The following is an 18,270-nucleotide window of genomic DNA, read 5'->3' on the forward strand; positions in this document are numbered from 1 at the left end:
CCCTATTGAAATTCTTTTCACATTAGATTGCAGTCTGGTAGAAGGATGATAATTATCAATAATTTTTTGACTGGTAGTTTCATTGTATCCATTACATATCAAGTTACTTTTAATTTTATTCATTTCATCTAACAAAAAGGGGATCAGAAAAGCAGATTGTATGAGCTCTGTGTACAAGACTTGATAATACCCATTTTTTTGTGATGAATGATGGTGGGAGGATGAGTGCTTGTATCTACCACTAAAGATTGGCTTCGGATAAACTAAAAATTCAATATGACCTGTGGGATTACAAATTATTACGGTATCCAAAAAGGGTAGTTGATTATTGGATTCACATTCAGTAGTAAACTTGATACAGGAGTACAAGGAGTTTATTTTCTCTAGGAACTGAAGCAATTCTAATTCATGGTGGGACAAGATTGCAAAAATATCATCAACAAAACATAACCATATATGTGGTTGAAAGAATATAGTGACAGAGTTCTTTTTCTAGATACCCCATGAAATAATCAGCTTCATAAATGGTTAGGTTTTGTTGATGGTTGGTGCTTGGCTTATATGCAGCTACCTTGTCATAGAAACTAAGATTACAAATCTTTATATGGTGTCCTATTACTAACTTGAATCTCCCTTCCCATTCTAGAGTCTTTTAACCCCACCTGGTAAACATCTTCACATCAGACTGCTGAGATTTCTGTGCTGCTCTTGCAAAAACACCTTTTAGTCTTTTAATGTTAGTTTTCTGGGTCTTTCTGTGCTTTTCTTAGCTGTGGTGACCCTTCCACATTTCCATCAGTTGATAATGCTGATTTTCAGGATTCAGCCTTTTATGCATATTATGAACAAACAGGTTACTCGATATGACATTCTATGATAACACACCTTTTGAAGTCCAAGTTCTCTTGACAGTATAGAGATGTTAATCAATTCTAGTGTTGTGTGTTTATTCTTATATAACAGAATAAGCTAGGTGTGTGATGAATGAATATATTTATCAGCATGTTTCATTCTAAAACAGGTTGCTCTAAATCGTTATGTCAACACAATGTAGTTATCGTATGAGGCAACTCATTGAAAAGATAAAAATACAAATTTCATAAAGCATAAACTTTGGTTTCTACCTTCACTTTGTTTTTGATTGCTTCAAAATATAGGCTCTGAAAAAGTTTATCAGGTTCAGTTGAAAATGTTTGCTATGAAATGCTAAATGGTTTTTCGGTTATTCTTTTTAGTTCACTGATAGTTGGAAATTAGGTTCATATTCAGAAAGTTTGTTTTTACAGAATGCCAGGTTAATTCATTATTAATACTTATGAATAATGAAATTAACTAGTAATAAACTAATAAAATTATGAATCAGAAAAAGAACTTGGGTATAAGACAAGTTTAAAAGTTTTATTTAAGTTCTAAAAGTTCTTTTCACAGTAAGCAAAAAAAACTCTGTTTATATATATGAATTTTAAATGCTATAAGAACTGTTTTCTTTTGTTTCTGAATATTTTTAGATTAACTTATATGTTTGATTAATAAAGTCTTCATATGCAGAGAGTTGCACCAGGTTACACCAGATTAGAGATTTGTGAAGGTAATGACATAAATGAAAGCTGCATTTAAAATATATATAATGAGAGTTAGAGATGTTCCTGGCCTGCAAAAATTATGCCTTCCCCTTTACTTTCCTGTTTAACCCAAGAAATTAAATAAGAAACACTATTTATATGCAAGAATATTCATCCTCATTCTGACTCATTCTTCTCCTCATCATTCATCCAGATCCTGACAGTATGGATGCCAATTTAATGTGGAAAAGTGTAAATTTATACATTTTGGAATACAAAGATTACAAACTGTGTATTGCATTGAGGGAACTGTGCTCCAAGAAATTGAAGAAGCTAGGGATTTGGTAGTAGTGGTAGTGGTAAATAGAGCTGAAATTTAGAGGGCATATTGCTAAAGTAGCCAGGGTAGCTCACAGTACTACTTGGTTATTGAAGAACACACTAAAAAAGTAGAGATAAGGGAGTTATCATTCCTCTTTATAAAGCCTTGATACAACCACATCTGGATTACTGTGCTCAGGTCTGGTCACATGGGTTTCTGGGGATGAGGAAGTGGAAAGAATCTAGAGGCGAATGACCAAGATGGAATGCTTTCTATGAGGATAGAATTGAGGGTTTGTGGATTGCAAAAGTTGGTTGATAGATGAAAAAGGGAGTATATGATAGAAACTTTTAAGTTATTAAAAAGCTTTTATAGGTTTGATGGACTCCATGGAGGTGCCCATGCAATAAGAACAGTAATAATCTTCATCTACAGCATGAAATGATCCAGAAATTCTCATTCCACCACTGCATTACTCACAGCTTCCTCTTAACTTTCTGTTCGAATCCAAAGAAACATCTCCTACTTTCAGTAAAAGACTTATTTCCACCTTCTTCATTCAGTTCATTGAAACTCTTCACCTTATGCTTATCCATAATTCAAGTTAGTAACTGAAGTTACTCAAATTAGTAATAGATAACCAGGGGCAAATTCTCCATGCTTGCTGCAGAAACTCATTAATTCAGAAAGAAGTAATATTTATTTGTTAATAAATGCATGCATTTATAAGCATTCCATTTAGGCTTTTATTTTTGTAGACAGAAGATATCTTAAGCTTGCACAGCAATAATTGAGCTTTGCATTGTGTATCGAAGGGCGATGCTTGCTCGTCTAGTCAAAGCTACCTTGGCTTGCTTGGTTGTAGGAGCTTCCAGGTCCTCGCAGCAGCAGCAGCACTGTGATTTCATGTGCATGCATAGTCATTTCATGTCGTCTCACACTGTTGCTTAAACACAGGCCATATGCAGTCAACATAGCTCTAGCCAGTGAGCTTCAGCCAGCCTTTACGAGTGTGCGTGTTGCTTGGGAAAATTAAGTTACAACCAACTTTTTATGAGAATGTTATTGACCAGTTCATAAAGAAGAACCATAGGGTAGAATTTGTATTCAAGAATATCATTTGTAAAATAAATGTTGTATTTGTATGATTAAATGTACATAAATTTCTAAATATATAGTTTTAAATGGTCAGTAATTCATTATTCTGCTAATCAGACTTCATGAAGTGAAGACCCTGAATGATAACAAGAGCAAGCGTGAATTTCAAGACCAGCATTTGCCCCTGTAGATAAGTAACATAACAAGTTAGTAGGATATTGCATTGAATTCATGTGTCATCAACCCATTATCTAAGGAGTTTTTTCTATCCTCTCCATCATACTGCTGCATGAATCTGCCATTTGAAGGTGTTAATGTGAACTTGCAATTCAAAGAGTTTTTTTGCTTTTTCTCAGAATTCTTCAGTAAGATATGGGCCAAGTTCAGAACTGCAACACATTAGGTTGTGCCTTCCTTCAAGAGCCTCTATGTTGACATCCTCCAATACCCCCCCCCCCCAAATTTATGGACTGCATGCCTTCTCATTGTCATGTTCACTGAGGCATGTTAGTAGCAATCTTTTTTATATTTTGTATACCATATAAATTTTGTTATAATTATTAAAAATAACACTTGAGTTGCTTAAGAACCAAAGCTAGAGACCATCACATAATCTTAAGGAACACAGAGAACCAACCAGAGCCTTTGACCTAATGTCCAGTCATCATATTATCACGTTGCATCCCATTGTAGATATTTTCCTGATCACTGAATGAGTGAGGATTGTCTACAAGTTAAGATTTTACTAACCAAATTGTATTCTCTTTTGGCTTAAATCTAATGACAATGGTGTTACAACAAGATGAAATGTAATACCAGCTAGGGCATTGCTGGGTTAAACAGATTCCGAGCTGTTTTTATCATTCTGCATTTAGTGTTATCATGTGTAGAAAAATATAGACTTCATTAAAACTTCAATATACTTCATCCAGTGTTACATGCTGCACCCAGTTACATCCATGTTACATCATTGGTTAGAGAAGATGAAAGATCAGCAAACTATATTCAATCACAAGCTATGTCACGTAACATGTGCTTACTAGCTCGTATCCCAGTCGCAGCTGAAAAAGCTGCGACTGGGATACGAGCTAGTAGACAGGAAAATGTACACAGCTGAGTTGACAGGAAAATGCATATTAGAATTCAGAGGAACAAATTGGATAGTTTCTGATAGTTAGAATTAGAATTGTTGTTCCGAGGTACAGGAAGATGGTTTGATGCAGAAATTAAATGTGAGACAAGGGTTGCATCCTATCTCTACTGTTATTCATCACCTATATTATTATTATTATTATTGTTGTTGTTCCGGGCAACTCCAAGGAGTCGACAGACTCATTGAGGGAGGCCCTAACATCATGTCAAGAACAACTATTCGACATTCACACAGTATCTATCATCCCTTGCCTTGAACTCATTCATGGTCATAGCACCCACAACTGATTCTGGAAGCTTATTCCACTCATTCACTACTCTCCAAGTAAAAAACCTAGCTCTAACACCCTTGTCAACCGCTCTTGCCCAGCTTCCATTCATGGCCCCTAGTCCTCCCACCACCAGTCATATTTTCAAAAATATCTTCTGGATCAATCTTATAGAAACCCTTCAGTAATTTGAATGTTTCAATCATATCACCCCTCCTTCGCCTATCGACCAATTTCTGCAACCCACAAATCTTCAACCTATTCTCATAAGGTTCATTCCACAGACCTGCTATCATCTTGGTCACTCATCTCTGGATCGTCTCCACTTCCTCCCCATCACGAAGAAACCCTGGTACCCATAACTGGGCACAGAAGTCCAGATGGGGTCTTATCAAGGCTCGATACAGAAGAACAACAACTTGTTTGTCTCTGCATGTTAAAGTATTTTTCAGAAGCCAAGTGATTTGGTGAGCTGTTTTAGTCACTTTTGCAATGTGCCCCCTAAACTTCAACTCCCTATCCACCAACACTCCCAAATCCCTGGCCTCATCAATCTCCTGGAGTACGGTTCCACCAATGCGATATACTGCTGCTATTCTTTTCACCCCAAAGTTCATAACCTTACACTTTGGCACATTAAATTGACATCCATTTTTCCTAGCCCAGTCCTCCAAACTATCCAAATCATCCTGTAAAATTTTGACATCCTGTGCACTCATAATTGCTCTACCCAACTTTGCATCATCAGCAAACAAGTGAACACTTTCTCTCAAATCCTTTCCTATATCATTGATGAACAAATTGAAAAGCAGTGGTCCAAGAACAGAGCCTCTGTGGCACTCCACTAGTCATATGCCGTCTTTTAGACTCCACACCTGAATAAACCACTCTCTGGTATCTCTCCTTCAACCACCCTCCTATCCATCTCACCAACCCTATATCTGTCCCCATGTGCTCCAGTTTACTGATTAGGTTCTATGTGGTATCCTATCAAAAGCCTTGGCAAGGTCCAGTAGTATTACTGTAAACCCATTACCCCTATCCAGTTCAGCCGTCACTATGTTATAAAACATGAGCACGTTACTGAGGCATGATCTACCCTTCACAAAACCATGTTGTCCCCCATACAATATCCCATTTTCATCTATCCAATCCTGTATTCTTTTCTTGACTAATTTCTCTAAGACCTTGACAATGATTCCTGATATGCTAATCGGTCGGTAATTTACAACAGCAGTCTTGGAACCACCTTTATGCAGTAGAACTATTTTCCCCTCTTTCCACCCCCTCGGGACTAACCCAGACCCGAAACTCAAATTAAACAAAATGGTCAAGGATACTGACAATTCTTTAGCTGCTTCTCGTACAACATGAGCTGGTATACCATCCAATCCCACAGATGTATTGACATTGAGGTTATGCAATAGACTACTCACCTCCACTTCATTCACCACAATTCCCGTATAATCTACTGGTACATTCGTTTCTACAATGTCACCACCTGGATGATATATTCTTGCAAAGTGCTCACTCAGTAACTCAACTATATCAACTGATTCGGTTACCTCCCTACCATCAGCATTCTTTAAAATCATTCTGCCATGTACATTTTTCCTTTTACTTGCTACATATCTAAAAACCTGTTTAGGATTCTCTTTAGCCTGCATGGCCAATGTTCTTTCGTAATCCTTTTTTGCTTTTCTTACCACACTCGTTACCCTTCTGGCCTGCGCTTTATACCGTTCGTGTGCCTGTCGGTCACCTTTCTCCTTAAATTCCCTCCATAGTTGTTTCTTTTTTTGCAGCTTAAGCTTAATGGTGTTATTCATCCATTTAACCCCTAGTTGATTTATTATTCGGACTCTAGGTATACAGTCAGCCATTGCTTCATGCAAACACTTCTTAACTACCTCCCATGCACTATGGACTTCTAGTCCTTGCAGTTGTACATGCCATGGCACTGAACCAATCAAACTCCTAAGCTTGTCATACTTACCAGCCCGATAATTCCACATGTACCCTGTCTTAATTGAAAATTCTACACCTTTAGCCACCTCCCAAGTCAAGACCCTATGATCACTCTCACCGATTGGTGGCAATGTAGTCATATTTGTTACAGCCAAATCCTCAGATGTAATTACTAGGTCAAGCACTCTCTGACCCCTAGTATTTTCCATTACATGCTGTCGCAGATAGTTATCCCTTAATAACCACATAAAATCCAATTCCTCCTGTGTGTCCTCTCCTCACTCCAATCAATGCGACCATAGTTGAAATCCCCCATAATAATCACCCTCCTTCCACTCATTTCTTCTATTTGCTTGTGCATACTGTCACCACCATCTTTTCCATCACCTGGTCTATAGCAGCACCCAATTGTATATTTAGTTCTGCTAGCCACAATCTCACACCAAATGGCCTCAAATGTGCTCTTTTCTCTATCCTGCAATTCAACTTCTATTTTCCTTGGCTGCAGCTCATCAGCTATCATTAACAATACTCCTCCCCCCATTTTATTCTCCCTGTCATTCCTGAACACACTATACCCATCACATTCTATCCCACTAGCTATATCATCTACAGTCAGCCATGTTTCACTAATACCAATAACCTGTGGTCTGGAAGTGCCAACCATGGCCAAAAACTCTTCCTTCTTGTTCCTAATACTCCTAGCATTAGTGTACATGAATTTAAGACCCCCCATTAGCCCCAACCCTACCTTGATGCCTTATATTAACTATCCCACTCTGATTTGTTGTCCTTATTTGCTCAGGCATATTATATTCATTCTTACATTCAACTGCCTCCCTAAGGACTGTATATCTACTCCCCCCCCCTTAATAAATCTAGATTCCCTGAATTTGCACATCCAGCACATTCAGCAACACTTTCTCAAGTCTTCTTACACCGTAACCATTCAAATGCAAGCCATCCATCTTATATAGATCCTTTCGCCCATCAAACTGACTCCACACATCCGCAAATTCCACACCACTCGTCATACATAACCCACACATAAAGTCATTCGCAATTATGGCCCTCCTTTTAAACATTTCACTGTCATACCGTGGCTAAAGACTAATCATTCTAACTCTCTCACTCTTTTCTTTTGCTACCTCAAACAATTCATTCAGGTCCTCTCATTTCCATTTTATCTCCTTTCAAATCATTCGTACCTGCCAAGGTATGAATGATTTGAAAGGAGATAAAATGGTTTCTTTTATCTCCTTCAACAATCATTTCTTTCACCATTTCCTTTTGCTCTCCAAAAGACTCAGTTACATCCTTTATGGTCGCACCAGGTTGGTACGATTTTGTCAAATCCTCTACTATCACACCTCGTAGTAACAAGTCTCCATACAGCACTCTATCCTTCATTTTGTTCATGTTCACACTCATACGCCTATTTTTCCTGTCATACTTTTTATTATTGGCTGGTTCATTCAGTCGACTTTTGCTCATACGCTCTAGCTGTTGTTTTGCCCTTTGTATCGCACCATTCAACAACGCGATCTCACTCATTGCGTCTATCTCATCTTTTTGATTCTCAGTAAAACCATTAATACTATCATTCACACTTTCTACATTCACACTCTCACAATTCTCTGGTACAACCTCGCCGTTTCTTGTCATATCCCTATTTTCTTCATTCTAAAGTTTGACAAAAATATCACACTCACGATCCGAAATACTCTTCAATTTCTCATTCTCCCTACATTTTCTACACACATTCACTCCTTTATTATCATCTAACTACACTCTGACCGCACTCCGCAAAGCATACGTTTCGCAGCTAGTACGCCAAATCATCTCTTTTATACTACCGTTCTTTGATAAAGATGGCGAACCATCATTACTGGCCGCCATTTTCCTTCGTACTGGAGCCATACTTACTTGCAACGTATTTTATCAAATTATAAATTATAACACACCAAAAACACATAAAAAGATGCACTAAGAGATGCAAGGCAAACAAAACTATGTAATATTAAATAAATTTATCAACGATAACTGAAAATAATACTTATCTTATCCAGAGCTTTCACGAACACTACACACTACGAATCCCTCTAGCGGCGACAGCCCCAATAAAATATGTTATAAAGACACACAAAATACTGTTAATTCCCATTAAACCAGCAATATAAGGAATAATTATTCATAAATTTCACAGTCAAGGCGAATAAATTTCACTTGGGAATAAGAGTTCGCTGATACTGCACGGGAGTTATGGCTGTTCAGGAAATGGAAAGGTATGATGTAAAAACTGTAACAGTTTTTATAACTTGTGTGCCCCTTATCCATTTTTTGTTTTTGTTCCTGAACAAAATAAAATAAAAATGTGAACTTTTCGGTCTCTTCCAGCACAAGAAACGCAATAATATGTAAACTGTTCGAGCCATCGTTCTGCCATATGGATCACTTTACAAAGGATATTACACATTAGAAAGTGGCTTTAAACTTGATATCAAAATTTGAATTATCAATCTCAGATCTTTACTTTATGCAGATGATGCCATATAACAGTCTCTTAAATAGTGCAGTTTTAAACAGTGTGGATTTTATTATAATGCAGTTTGTAATGTTTTTTTTCATGTTTAATTTATTTTATTTTTTTTTAATGTAACTTCCACCCATAAAAGGTTTATTTGAACCTATACTACAGTACATTTCCTTGGGTAGGTTAAGGATTTTTTTTTGTTCTATTTTTATTGATTCTATATAATTTTTTTATATTTTAATTTAATTTAATTTTGTTTTTTTTACTAGGTTTGGGAACCTTGCTCTAGAGACCAAACATGGAACTTTTTCAAGCCACTTCAATCCTCCATTAAGTAGGATAGTGGTCTCACCAGGTGATGAAATCCATGATTCATATCCAGAGCTATTGGTTGGAGAGTGGATGCACTAACCACTCGGCAAACCTGGTCAATAGCTCTGGATATGAATCATGGATTTCATATGCGTAAGATACATTACCGTACATGTATTGTAATTTCATCAGAAAGTCAATTATACTGATTACATTTTACATTAATAGTTATTCATTACATTAGAATAGATGCATTACAAAATTAAGGTGGAATGTATTTCCAAGCATTAAAAAAAAAAAAAAAAAAACTCCACAAAAACATTCAGAACTAAGGCTCACAGCATAGGTCTCCACGATAGGACTGCAATATGCAAGCTCCACATTACCCAAACCAAACATGCAACGTAGTCTTCTTTGGTGCAAAGATCATGTATACTGTGGGACGTGGTGGAAGCTTGGAAAGCTGTGTTATGGAGTGATGAATCATGCTGCACCCTCGACTGAGCAGATGGGTGTGGTGGAAGCCCAGTGAACATCTCTTGCCAGAGTACATTACCTGAACTATGAAATTCGGAGGTGGTGGTGTGATGGTATGTTCCTGTTTTTCCTGGTTTGGCCTTGGACCTCTGTTTGTAGTGCCATGAACATTGAACTCTGAGAGGCAGCTGAACATTTTGGACGGTGCCATGCTTCCTACTTTGTGGTATTTTTACAGAACTGATCATTGTCTCTTTCAGCAAGACAATGCACTGCGTCATAAGGCTGCTGCTGTAACTGCATGGTTTGTGGACATGGACATCACCACATTTGACTGGCCTCCAGAGAGCCCAGATCTCAATCCTATTGAATCTCTGTGGAATGAACTGAAGCATTAGGTGAGGTTAAGGAACATCCAACTCACAACAGTTCAGAACCTCTTTACATGCCTACAGGAAGAACGGTCCTAAATTCCCATTGATCACTATCATATGCTTGTGGAAAGTATGCCCCATAGGATTGCTGTAGTCATATTCAGAAAGTATTGATCAAGGAAAGGAAGGAGTAATTATGGTAGTAAATGAAGATTATTATTACTTAACATCTCCAGGGAATCCAAAGACTCATTGAGGGAAGGCACCAACTCTCCGTCTCCACCACTCCACCAACCACAACTATCTTTGTCATCTACCGCCAACCACCACCACTAGTATTTTCACAGACAATCACAAACATCCATTCCCACGGTGGGATTCGAACCCGCAGCCTTTTCACTGGAGAGCGGATACACTAACCACTCGGCCAACCAAGCTGGCAAAAATATCTACACCAACGCCATCTACTGTCCACCACCACCACTAGTATTTTCACAGACAATCACAAACATTCATACCTACGGCGAGATTCGACCCTGCAGCCTTTTGGCTGGAGAGTGGATATGCTAACCACTCGAAAAACTGAATGTCAGGCAATTTCGATTAGAGTAATGTGCACAAACATAAAATTAGGAATTTCAACAAGATTTGTGCCTGTGGCCTGCAGAGTGTTCTATTGAGGAAGAAGTGGAGGAGTTTTTCACAGCATTACAGATGTCAGCTTACATAAAGAAAAAAGCTAACAATTGTTGGAGATCTGTACAGGAGTAGGAAATGAATGCTATTCATGGAAGTATTTTGAGAAAATTTAAAGAAAAGCATGAAGCTAATAATAATGGTGAGTACCTGCTGGATTTCTGTTCTGGACATGGCCTAGTCATTACAGATGTTCTATTCTAGCATAAAGATATGCACGAATTCACATGAATAGAAAACAAGAAATAAAGTCTCATTAACTATGTTTTACTGTTGATGGTGATATCTTCACACTTTCAGGACACAAGTATACAGCAGGTTTGAAATAAGGAATTAATCACCATTTAGTTTTGACCAGTATGAAAAAGAATGTCATATTGAAAAGGAGAAGACTATGCAAATTCAAAAATCCTCACAACATCAGGAAGAAAATCATCACATAGTAAACTTAATAGTGTCAGATAATACTTTCATTAAAGTTAACCACTGTGGTTATCATGTGATTTGTTGTTTATAGTTATGTCACAGGTACCTTTTAGTGATATCTCAAGGTTGTACTTGGTCTAACTGTTGTTTGCAGTTCTACTCAAATTATGAATACTCAATAGTATTTGTCAGAACAGTAACATTATCATCGCTTACAATTATATTATGGTGCAAGGAGCATAGCACTTGCAGTTCTGAGAAGGATATATTCACTAGAAGAGGTTTAGTTTTTGTATAAAATCTGTGGGGGTCTCAAACCTGAATTTATTGGGTTCATCCATGGCAATTCTCTGATCCTTTTTTATACACCCACCTCTAATCTTTAAAGGTGCCTGTGGCATAACTGTTGTTATTATGTACCACCCAGTCATTTTCAACTCTTGGTGATCTTGTGAGCAAAGGTTCTCCATCCCACTCTGCCTCTTGTCCTTTCTTTCAGCAATTGGTTCAAGTTGATAAGTTCTTTTATGTTATGTATCCAACTCTTTTGCAGTCTTCCTCCTCTTCTCATTCCCTCAATCCTCCCCCAACATAACTGCCTTTTCCAATGATTCATCTGATCACATGATATGTCCAAAATACATAAACTTCTGTTTAGCAATCATTGCCTCCAAGGAGCATTCTGTCTTTATATTCTCTAAAACCTTTTTATTGGTCATTCTTGCAGACCATGGGATTCTTAACAGTCTCCTCCATGCCCATAACTCAAATGAAATCAATTTGCTTTCTGTCTTCTTAATAATCCAGCTTTTCACATCCATGCATCACTATTGGAAATACCATTGCTTTGACAATTCTAACTTTAGTGGCCTTATGCCTCTTTCTTTCATAATTTTTGTCAGGTTTAACATAGCTTTTTTTTCCCTCCCCCATGACTATCCTTATTTTAATTTCATCTTCATATTTATAATCATTTCTGATTCTGGATCCCCAGTAAATCATAGCATTCAACCATCTCTGTGTTATCTCCCTCTATTATAAATTCATCTAAATTGCTGGAAGTCAGAGACTGGAAAACATCAGTATTCATCCCAATTCCGGAAAAAAAAAAATCAAATTTCAGAGATTGTGAGAACTATAGACCCATCGCTTTAATTTCACATGCAAGTAAAGTTATGCTGAAAGTGATTCAACATAGGTTGTAGCCATATGTGAATAGCGAAATGCCACAAGAACAGGCAGGCGGCTTTATTTAGGAGAGGTAGAAGAACTAGAGATCAAATAGCAAACATGAGATGGATTATGGAAAGAACAAGAGAATTTCAGAAGGAAGTATTCATCTGTTTTACTGATTATGAGAAAGTTTTGATTGCATGGATCACAACAGACTGTGGACTATAATGAAATTAGTGCAATACCTGAGCATTTAATTCTCTTAATAAGAGAGTTTAAACATAAGTGCAAAAAAAAATTGGAATGCAAATATCAACAGATAAAACAAAAATAATGGTTTTTAAAAGGACCATCTGCAGTCAGTCAGAAGTAAAATCATGATTGAAAATAAAATTTTAGAACAAATTAACTGCTTCAAATTCCTTGGATGTGCTGTATCATATGAAGCTGACATTAGCATCAAATTTTCAAACTTTCTAAAGATAACAGGAACGATCAATAATATTTTCAAACCTAACCAAGTTCAAAAGCATTCAAGAATAAGAGTTTTTATAAAGTTTTGGCAAGACCTTCTCTACTGTACGGAAGTGAATTATGGACCATAAAATCTGCAGGGGGAAAAAAAAATAGAAACTGGATAGATGAAATTCATGCAAAGGACAGCAGACTATACTCTCTGGGACAAAAGAACATAGAAATACATAAAGAACTAAATATAGACTCAATATGACAAAGTTTATGAATACCAAAAGAAGTGGATTGAACATGTCAAAAGAATCGACAGTTCAAGACTACCTAAAAAAAAATACTCTGATACCACCCATTGAGGATATAGAAGTCAGAGACGACCAAGGAAAAGGTGGAACGAGACTGGAACAGACCACTGGACTTAAATCCCTAACTGTATGACAACCAAGAAGCTTAAGTAAAAACAAAGACCCAGCTGGAATTAAGATTGGGGGCAGAAAAATAAATAATTTAAAATATGCAGATGATGTAACTCTCATAGCAGAAACTAAGGAAGATCTGGAACAGTTGATTCTATTGGTTAAGAGGGTAAGTAACAAATCTGAGCTTAATTTAAACATCAGCAAAACAAAAGTGGCATAACTATAAAACAACAAAATTACACAATAACCACAATAATAAATTCTAATAAAAGTAGATATTTCATACTGAAAATAACAGTACATCATCGGTGTGTAGAAACAACAAGCAAATCATAGAACAGGAATACAAGAATTGATTTACCAATTAAAAATGGTTGCCGTGTACTAGAAATTAATAATAATAAAACTGGTTTTGATGTTTACATAACATGAGAATCTCCCAAACTTTTTTGAGGGATGGGAGAATCGTTTTGATTCAGGTTAGACCAATGTAAAAGGACTTCTCAACTTTCTTTGAAAAGGCAGTTGATATTTAAAACTGCATCTGTGGAGAAGATGAGCTTCAACCCACACAACACTCTGTTTAGTGTTAATACTATACTATGCCAGACCAAACTTCAGGTTTCACATATTCAAGTGATAGTCATATTTCCATATATAAGTAGGAAAATGATATCCCATATTATTAATACTTGAGAAGAAACAGTTGTGGCAAGTTTTTTTCACTTGGTTAGAAAGTAAATTATACTTGAAAAATAATTATATTCTTCTTTTTATCCCTTACCCAAACACAAGCAAACAAAGGTCTTTGTTTGCTTGTGTTCATTCAGAATAATTTTATGACTAGGCTACTTATGAAGGTTGTTGACTTTGCATCCAATCACTCCTGTGGCTATTTCACATGCAAACTTTTGCTCATATTTGGTTATAAGGATATAATTCTTTAAATATAATTTACTTTCTAACCAAATGAAAAAAATTGCTCACATCCAGGATATTTTTATAATATAATATAGTAATACACCATTTTTCTACTCATTTACGTATACCAAAATGATTTTCCAATTAATTTAACTCTCAGGCAGTCCAGCTTTTACTTATGTAGTCTTGATCACAGAATTCCAATAGATACTGGCATATGGCATAGCTCCTGCTGTGACGTGATCTCAGTCAAGATCTTCCAGGAATACTTGCCTTAGGAACAGAAATTCCTATTAGCTAGGGTAATCCAAAGCTTGGCACATTATCTGACAGAAATGCTACTGAATATTCTGATTGAGCTTAGAATGAATGATCTGCACTTTTTTCAAAATCAACCGGAAATGCTGGTGTAAGAGTTCAGCTGGTTCCTGCCAACCACTGGCTTGAACCTGGCTCCAAGCATGCTGGCAAAATTGTCTGCTGCTGAGTTCAGCTTAGTGGCAGACATTTGCTTTCAACTGCACAGAGTCGGCGCCTAGCTGAGTGTTTCTGGAAAAACCAGTAGAAAGACTAGAATCTTGAGTATCCTCAAATGAAGCATGTTGAAAATTATGGGAGAGGTATATTTTTAGATCGTTCACAGTCTTTGGAATCCTTTCCCTATAACAATACACAGTCTTGCCATAAATACTGTTACAACTTCTGCACACCCTCGTGCTTCCCACAGAATTGGGCAAGCACAGTTCTTTTAGTGGCACTGTGTATAGCTAACATTTGGGTGTTTATCGGTAGAGAGAGAGAGAGAGAGTTGTCTAGCTGCATGGGTTAACATGCAGTGAGGAGATTATGAGAGCCATGTAGTTGTAATGGCATTCATAAGGTTGGAATGCAACCACCTGTTATTTTCAACATGCTAAACACACTCAGGATCAGTAGGATGTTTGTGTATCAGACATTAACCATTGTAATGATACAGAAGACATATCCAAGTGCCAACCATGCTGCATTAGGACAAAAAATCAGCTTGTGAGGGCTGTGAAGGCATGCCTCCACCGTAATCCTGTGAGAACGCAGAAAGTTATGTCACAAGAGATGAATGCTTCACAGAGAATAATATCATGTGCACTAACTGATACCTGGGGTGAGAGCCTATCGTTCTACTGGACACTTCCTGACACGATATCTTATGCAACAGAGGATGATGAAATCAAAGGCACTTCTCCAGTGGTATGTGAACAACAGACACAGAGATATCCTTTTCACAGATAAGAATGATTTTCATTGAAGAGTCATTTAACCACCAAAATGATCGGGTGTATGCCCCACATGGTTGAACATCATGTGTCATAGCACCCAGGATTCAGAGAGGTCATCACCCCACATCAGTGATGGTTTGTTGGGGGGGGGTGACATATCAGGGATATCCAAGTTGCATTTCTGTGAGAAAGGGGTCAAAACACTCTGCCAGAGTGTATCAGGACACTGTATTGGAACCTGTGGTATAGTCCCTAAAGAACACCTTGTTTCACAGTAGGCAGTGGACCTTTCAACAGGACTCAGCCCCTACACACAAGGTGAGGACTATACAACAGCGGCTAGAGACAAATGTGCTCGACCACATATCACCATCTGATTGGCCTTCTGAAAGTCCCAATCAGAATCCATTGAATTTCAAATTGTGGTTTGAGCTTGAGAGAGAGAGAGAGAGAGTAGCCAGCAAGAAGCAGCATCGCAAGAATGAAGGTGGATTTGGAGCAAGCAGTGGCAGCATTTCCATTTGATGTTGTACGTGCTGCCATTGATGTGGCCTCACAGACTTCAGCCATGCATGAAGGAAAAGGGGGGGGGGCATTTCGAACAGTGAAATTATACATGTGGTTTGTAAGTGCTGAAAGCTGTAAATAATTTACTGATAGATTAAAAGTTTATGCTGTTTAAGTTGTAACAGTATTTATGGTTAGACTAGGTACATCTCTAAAAAGACATGTTCTCTGCATCATGGAATATTATGGCAATTTGATGTGAAGTAATTTGACTCCACATACAACTAATAACCTAGATGGGAAGTTACTTTACTTACAAACTTTTCTTTTCTCACAAAAGAATGAAAGGTAAAGGATGAAAGCAAGAATATAATTTGTCAAGTATGATCCCCCCCCATCCATACTACTCTGTGTTCAGTTACAGTAGTACACTCACTATAATTTAGTTTTTTAAAATAGAAGTCGATACTAAGAAAGGAATTAACTTATAGTGGACTGTTTCCCAAAATTTTACTGAATATCATATACTTATTCTCAAAGGAAAACTTTTGAACTGTTATCAGAACCAGATTGGTTGCTTCATCCACTGGTTTTGCATGCTTGGATTGTTAAAGTTTATCTGTTTTATATTTCAGGTAGCAGTTTAATGAAATGTTCAACTTCAGGATTGGTGAGCAGCTCTCCACATCAATCAGCGCATTGCTGATCTTGTTTGATGTCAGTTTGTGCATATCATTTTAAGCTTTTGTTGATGTTATCAAGCTAAACATGATGTTGCATAGTTTTCTTTTGAAGTATTAAACTTCAAAAGAAAACTAAAAGAAAAATCAGCTTTTATTTGATGCATATCTTGTGGATTTTTGATTTACTGTTTGGAATGAAGTATTTTGACAGAATACTGCAAAAACAATATGCCCAAGTTGGAATGCACCAAATAAAATTTCTTAAATGAGACAATTTTGGTTATGAATGACAATTAACTGCTTTGCTTTTTGTATGTCAGAAATTGCATAATGAAGCAGAGCAGAGTTTTGATTTTCTAATTCTTAACTCTTCTGTGATACAACAAATTTGTAACTTTTCGTTAGTATATATCTTAAAACCACTTAAACATAAATTATTCATTTTGTTTGAAAGAATAAGCTCTTTAATTTGTAACACAATAGAAAGCAAAAATAAAATGTAATTTCTTTTGTACATGTCACTTATGTTATAGGTTTTGCCAACCTTTCATGAGGAGATTTATATATTAAAAATGGTGAATGTTTTTTTCTTCTGAACTTGGGTAAATCGATGTCAGATTATAGCTATAGATTTGGCTTTCTTTTAGTAATCACGTTTTTTCTCTCATAGATAAACCTGCCTTGAAACCACTTAATGGTAGTGCAAAATTTATAAAGCATGAGTTTTGATAATTTGTGGAGATTTTCCTGTTGTCAACTTAAATAGGCTTATCTGCATTCCACCAGGGGGACATAACAGAAATACAAATTAGGGAACCCATGCATTATATATAAAGCACAAGCTCATATGCTTTATTGATCTTGAAAGACTCCTTTGATAAGTTCAAGTAGTCACAACAATTATTATTGTTGTGACTACTTGTGACTTTTTTTTTATTGGTCTCCCACCCACAAAAGGTTCTAAACCTATAGTGCATTAATACTAGTTTGGTTAAAGATTTTTTCTATTTTTATGTATTTTGTTTGTATTTTATATATTTTTTATATAATCCAGAAAACCTTCTCTAGAAATCAAACTACTTCATGAAACTTTTTCCAAGTCATTTCAGACCTCCAGTAAGTGAAGTGGTGGTCTCACACCAAGTGATGAAATTCATAGTCACAAACATCTATGCCCACAGAGGGATTAGAACTTCATAACATGTTAGTTTGGAAGTGGAAATGCTAAGTGCTCAGCCAGGCTACCTTTTCATTGTTATTTAAGATATTTTTTTGAAATGATTCTAAGAATGTTGTAAATATTACAGAATAAGATAGACAATGGTTTCTGCTATTTTAAAACTATTTTATTATTGACATACAAAATTTACTATTAGTGAAGCAGGGCTCTAATTACTAATGTTCTTTTTCCATTACCTTGACAGAATTTGATGTATCAAGATCCTTCAAGGTGGAGTCTTACGTTGCAAACATATATCCAATTGACTATGATAGATTTACATAAGAAAGAACATGCAGCTCGAGTGAAGTTAATGGAACGGTCATTGTATAGTGCAAAATATTGCTTTGTTGAGAATTTATTTCAGAAGTAAGATTCCACACTTATATATCTGAATGATTTTGAATAGTCGTATATGTTGCATCTATGAAA

At 36.6% G+C, this 18,270-nt stretch overlaps 1 protein-coding gene across 1 annotated transcript in view; it reads left to right on the plus strand.

Annotated features, from left to right (window-relative positions):
* LOC150096879 (thymidine kinase 2, mitochondrial-like) overlaps positions 1-18,270 on the plus strand; it is a 71,605-nt gene that overhangs the window by 38,867 nt on the left and 14,468 nt on the right. Inside the window, exon 5 of the mRNA XM_090408090.1 lies at positions 18,044-18,207. Coding sequence (XP_090264216.1) covers positions 18,044-18,207 — 164 coding nt within the window. The remainder of the gene's footprint in view (positions 1-18,043; positions 18,208-18,270) is intronic.

The sequence above is a fragment of the Typopeltis vanoorti genome, chromosome 18, assembly GCF_054136105.1.
Source record: "Typopeltis vanoorti isolate ZY-2024b chromosome 18, IOZ_Tvanoo_1.0, whole genome shotgun sequence".
Lineage (NCBI taxonomy): Eukaryota > Metazoa > Arthropoda > Arachnida > Uropygi > Thelyphonidae > Typopeltis > Typopeltis vanoorti.